The 6000-nt window shown below is 53.9% G+C and overlaps 1 protein-coding gene across 3 annotated transcripts in view; it reads right to left on the reverse strand.

The window, feature by feature from the left end:
• Nucleotides 1-2673, reverse strand: part of FCHSD2 (FCH and double SH3 domains 2) — a 306616-nt gene extending 303943 nt beyond the window's left edge. The window contains exons 1-2 of one of the 3 annotated variants that reach the window (XM_019037195.4): nt 1869-2673; nt 46-143 (exon numbers count right to left, since the gene is read on the reverse strand). In XM_019037195.4, coding sequence (XP_018892740.1) covers nt 46-143; nt 1869-1889 — 119 coding nt within the window. In that variant the 5' untranslated portion in view covers nt 1890-2673. Of the gene's footprint in view, nt 1-45; nt 144-1868 lie in introns of those variants that run through there. The other 2 variants (XM_019037196.4, XM_055356755.1) reach the window with 2 other exon arrangements.
• Between the last annotated feature and the right edge of the window lie 3327 nt (nt 2674-6000).

Raw genomic sequence — 6000 nt, forward strand, 5'->3', positions numbered from 1 at the left:
GAAACAGACAAACAGAAGTCCTTGAACTATTTACTATAGCCTTACCTCATATCTTCAAGCAAATCACATTCTGCTTGATGTTTGGCTTGAAGTTTTGTCATCTGCTCAACTTGAATGTTTTTCAGTTCTTGTGTAACTTTCACCTAAAATATACCATATATTTATGAAGGTCTTTTTACAAATTTAACCCAAAAAAATTGCTTAAGGAAAACACATCTGTCAGAATATGTCTCTTGCTCGCCTCTCCCCTGAAGGCCATAAATCCAATATTCGCCATCTAGTTTTATTTATTGAAGATACTTATTTAATGAAAAATTAAAGCCAAATAGCCTGAACAGAGGTTGAATGAAAATACACGACTATAAATATTACAAACTAAAGACGTGCAAAATAAACTGCCAGTCATTCCATTTCATGCACAAGCTCAATCCATGTCTAGGTCTTCCTACAGTTTTAAAAGAGCCTGTCTTCTATTTCTAAAAAAGATTCAAAGACATTAACCACCAGGAGAGGTGAGCAGAGTGTGGATGGGGGCTGGGAGCCTAAGAGTGCCTGATACCCAGTGACCAATATTTACACAATCATGATAATATGCCTGAATCGACTACATAAATTACTCCATAATGGCTGCGAAAAAGCACACAGTCTCAGAATGATGCCCTCGACTTGCTGACAGCGCATGAAATCACAATCTCTTTCTCACAAAGGAGAAAGCAAAAGTGACCTTCCAGCATATGCAGTGCTTTTAAACTACCCCGGGACGCCGATCCCCGTGGAGGCTCCACTTCAAACAGCGAGAACAGCAAATGCCTGCTGGCCAGAGAGCCTCGCCCGCCAGGCCGGGGCCCCAGGGTTCGAAGTTACGGTCAGTCTGGAATCTCGGCCTCAGCAGTGGGACCACCCGGAGGGGTGGGGGTACATGTTCGAAAGAAAAGGACTCACTTAAATGGAGAAACCCGGATTAGGAAAGAGAGAAAGCAGCGGCAGCAGACACGGGTGAGTTAGGCGTTAGGCAAATGTTTGCCCACGAGGGGAGGACAGAACGGCCTCATCCACCCAGTGCCCAGAGTAGACATTCAGTATCCATCTGTAGGATTAAAAAGACAAGGACACAGCCTCGGCCCCTGGGAAAGCTGGGGAAGGGCGCAGCGGGGAGGCTGATGACAAGCCGGGTGCATCCGTCACTCCCACCCTGGTCATCCAACCCCGGATCGCAGTGCACACGCCACGCACCTCCCGGGCCCGGTCCTCGCTTTTCTGAAGACAGCACGACAGCCTCCTCGCCCCTCAGCCGGGGACGGGGCAGGACCCGTCAATCCTTAATTTGTTTTCCCTTGGGGTGGGGAGGCGGTGACTATTCCAACTTCTTTTCGGCCGCCCCGTGGGAAAAGCAGGCCAAACCCTAAGGCTAGGCTAGAAACAAATCCCCCGCAAATTTGCAAACGGGCGGGGCTGGCGACAAGCGGCTGGAGGGCTCAAAGCTGGTGCAGACTAAACAATCACACACGCACAAGGCTCTGCAAAGCTGCAGGGGCGTCCCCGCCTCCCCCTCGGTGCAGCCCCGAGAATGCACTTTGCAGCGGGCAGCATTGCCATGCGCGCGCACAAACACAAATGCACACCCGAAACTCTTGTGAAATGTCTGGGGGTCTCCTGCGTAGAGGACGGACGAGCCCCGGCGGCCCCTCTGTCGGAAAGGCAACTCACACGCGCGCCCCCGACCTGGAGCCGGCGGCAAGTCGGTGACAAGCCCAAGACGAAGGCGGTCACGGCCCCTTGCGGGAGGGGGAGGGGGCGCAGCGGTCGCCCCAGCCGCGTTCCCCGTACGCATCTCTCCGAACCCCAAAGCCCCCCAGCTGCGCCCTTACCTTCCTCGGCGGCGGCTGCATGATGCTGAAGGGACATCAATCCTCCCCGACGGCAGCGTTAGCAAGGACCAGGAGGAGGAGGAGGGCCGGAGAGGAGGGGACGGCCCAGCGAGCGCGCGCGTGTGTGAAAGGAGCGCTTAAGAAGCAGGACTTGCCCCGGAGGGAGCAGGCCAGCGGGCGGCAGGCGGACCCCGGCCAGAGAGCGAGTGTGAGGAGAAGAGGGAGGAGCACCGGGAAGGCTTGGGGCCCGGGCGGCCCGGGGGTGTGTGAGGAAGGAGGCGGAGACGGCGAGGGGGCGGGGGCCCCAGGAGCAGGGGCGCGAGGGTCTCAGCCGGCCGGGCGGCGGGTGAGCCGCAGCCGCGTTGTCCGCGCTCCCGGTCGGCCGCCTGCGCCGCCGCTCCCGGCGGACGCAGCGGCCCCCACCCCACCCACTCAGGCGGCCCGGCCCTCGCTGGGCCTAACGCCCCCGCCCGCCTGGGAGGAGGAAGGTGGCGCCGCTCTCCCCGCTAGGGCTCCACCACTCAGGCCGCGGGAATTTCCGGCCTCGCCGTGCGGCGCAGCGCCCCGCTCCGGATGCTGAGGGAACCGCTCTGTCCAGAGCGGGGTTCCAGGGGCCGGTCCGGGCTGCCAGGAGGGAGCGAGGCCACGGCACGGGGCTTCGTACCGCGGCAGGGGAAGGTGGAAGCTAACGGATTGGTCGGTGGGTGGGAGGTGTAGAAACGCCAGCGCCACGCGAAAATCCCCCCTTTCTCTCCGAGAGTGGCACGTTCCAGACGCCTCCTGCCCTCCCTCCCCCACTGGGAGCCAGCCGGGGGCTTCCCGCGCGCTTTCCCGCCAGCTCGCCCCGGCGCGCGCGTCTCCGCTCGGGGGCGCGCACGTGGGCGGGAGAGGGCTCCGCGCCGACGCACGCACAGGCCGCCCCCGCCTACTGCCTGCCTTTGCGGCTGTGTGTGTGTGTTTGTGTGTGTGTGTGTGTGTGTGTGTCGGGGTGTGTGTGTGTGTGTGTGTCGGGGGGCGCGGGGGACGACGCTCCCAGGGAAACGTTTGCAGTGGGGAGGGGGGCGCAGCATGCCTGTGGGATACGAGAATTCCGGCGTTTTCTTCCTCTCAGCCGCTCAACACCCTACTCTCCCTACCAGCTAGATGTGCGCGAGAGAGGCGAGCAAGGACAAGTCGCTTTGCGGCTGGCCGCAGGTGCCAGGCCATTGCGATTGTAGGGCGGAAAGGCAGTTGCTCTGCAAAGGAAACGGCGGCACTCTACTGCAGGGCATTCAAGTCAAACATCACTGACTCCGCTGAGAGGGAGCCAAGAGAACGTTAAGGCCGAGGCCCCCGTTTCACAGACGGGGAGGCAAGTGCCCATAGAGGGAAGCCTTTCTAAAGGTTACACAGCAGGACTAGAATCTGCGTCAGGAAGTGTTCTATGGGTTATTTTAAAAAAGAAACAGGTGCAGGATAATAAGCACGAGGAAAAGTAGAAGAGGCAGGAGAGGCCATACAGGAAGCCCTTGTCTGGGAGTCAGGATCTCTGGGTGCCAGTCCACTTTGCCTGCTCCTTAACAGGCTAGGTGAGCTCGGCTTCCTTATCTGCCAGTGAGGATGCTTATCTAAGCAGTGCACCCCACCACCACACATGAACCTTCCTGCTCTGTTCAGACCATCTACAGGGTGGGGGTTATCGGCCTCACTTGGGGTTCTCAGAAGAGGAATACCTCTTCCCCATGCCCAGGGAGGTTTTGTTTTTTTGTTTTTTTGGTTTTTTTTTTTTTTGAGTCACGGGGCTGTGTGGAGGCTGAGCTGGATTACTCCACCGTTTTTTCAGAAGTTGAGATCCCAGACAGCTGTTCTCAGAAGTGCAGTCAGGCCTAAGAGGAAGGTGAATGAGGCCTGGATAGACGAGTAACTTCCCAGATGACCACATGGCCAGAAATTGAAAAGGTGGAACTTCAACCGAGGTTGTTTACATTGAGTTAGACTAGATTCTTGTACAGAAAAGTGACAGAGCTGTGTTTTGAATAAGATTAATCTAGAGCTGTGTATGAACTAGGAGACTAGTCTTGCTATTTCTGGCTTCAAAAGTTAGCCCTTCACCAGAATCCTTAATCAAATCAGGGAAGGCCTGGGGCAAGGGGACAGGTGGATGGAGGCCCAGGTCCCTGACAGCTGTGGGGTGGCAGCTAGAGCCCAGGCCATAGGTAGCCTAGGCTGGGCTCCAGTCTCAGCTCCACCACCAATTTATTGTGAAGCGTTGAGCTAGTCAATTCACTTATTTCAGCCTTGTTTCCTCACTTGTAAAATTGAGGTATAATGCTAGCCTCATAGGCTTGCTGTATTAAATAGAATTTCTCCTACCACAGGGCCTGGCATGTAGTGCTTAATAAGTGCTTATTGAGGCCGGGCGCAGTGGCTCACGCCTGTAATCCCAGCACTTTGGGAGGCCGAGGAGGCCAGATCACAAGGTCAAGAGATCGAGGCCATCCTGGCTAACACGGTGAAACCCCGTCTCTACTAAAAATACAAAAAATTAGCCAGATGTGATGGCGGGTGCCTGTAGTCCCAGCTACTCAGGAGGCTGAGGCAGGAGAATAGCGTGAACCCGGGAGGTGGAGCTTGCAGTGAGCGGAGATGGCACCACTGCACTTCAGCCTGGGGGACAGAGCGAGACTCCGTCTCAAAAAAAAATAAAAAATAAGTGCTTATTGATTCATCGTTCATTCAAAAAATACTTGCTAAAGTCCTGCTTTGTTCCAAGCCTGTGCCAGGCACTGGGGTTCTAGAGATGAGCAAGATAGAATCAGCCTTCGCCAAGACTGAGTTCCAGACCAACCATTCCTTGAACGACACTGGGCTAGTGGAAGAGGAGTAACACAGTACTTGGCCCGGGTGCAGTGTCATGCACATAACAAGTGCTTAACAAAGATTTGCTGAATCCTAGTCTTGGGTGCAACTGGTCCGGCCCAGAGATTATCCTCCCTTCACCTCTCTTCTTAGGAAGTGAGCACTGGGGTATAATGGTGCTGGATGTTGGGAGACATGGGATCCAGCCTCTACCATGGATCTAGTGGGTCTTCTCTGGGCCTTGGTGCTGGCCTGCAGAATAAGATAAGTGAGTGAGCCTAGAACTTAGGAGGCTCTTCACAGAAGAAGTCAGACCCTGGGGATTTCGTTTATGCATATAGGAGGGCATCCTCTACCTGATTTGCCAGCATTCTGAAGCCAGGAGTGGCACTGACTTTCTGGAATGATTTCCTTTGGAAGTGTTATAAAGAGCTAAGGGCAATACCAGATGGGCATACCTACTAACTCCTATTTCAAAACTGTGATTTAAAAAAATTGTTTTAATACTTACCAAGTGTCTCTTCCAAACCCTAAACTTTCATATTATTTTTCCAAGCTAATCTTTACCCATGAGATAGTATTAGTTTCTTCATTTTTACTGATGGAGAACTGGAGGCTCAGTGGGGATAAGTGACTTGCCCTGACATGATAGACTTCAGACCATAACCCAGTTGTCCGGTGAGGAATGTTCCTGTATGAAGAATGTTCAAAGGAATTGGGAGAGTTCCTAACGCAGGAAAATAAGCAGACCCAGGAGGATACAATCCATTATGTTCCAGACTCTAGGGGACCAGGGAAGGGATTTCTGTGACTTATGTAAGCCTGACTTGAAATGTACCATTTTGAACAGGGTTGGGGACTTCCAGAGCCTTGCTCCTGCAATGCAGGCAAGTGCTGTGTTGCCAGTAGCATTGCTTGAGATTCTTTGGGGAAATGGTGCAGAGCAGCAGGCACTATGGCCCCAGAGACAAAACTGGGACAGGTCTTAGCTGCATCTCAGGAAGGAACTTTTCCAGGCAGAGCTACCCCTGGAAGGAGTGAGCTCCCTGTCCCTGGGGCTGTGCAAACAGGTTCTGGCTCCCTTCCATCAAGGAGACCACAGATGGGATCTCACTCTGAAAAGAAATTAATAACAGCTGCCATTTATTTTGCCTCTTCCATGTTCCAGACATTAAAATAGGCATGTTATTTACATTGTTTCCAACATTCACAACAACTCCTCATAATACATATAACCCCATTGCACAGGCTGCAGCTCAGAAGTGAAATGACCTACCCAAGGTCACACAGCTAG

Source organism: Gorilla gorilla, chromosome 9, assembly GCF_029281585.2.
Source record: "Gorilla gorilla gorilla isolate KB3781 chromosome 9, NHGRI_mGorGor1-v2.1_pri, whole genome shotgun sequence".
Lineage (NCBI taxonomy): Eukaryota > Metazoa > Chordata > Mammalia > Primates > Hominidae > Gorilla > Gorilla gorilla.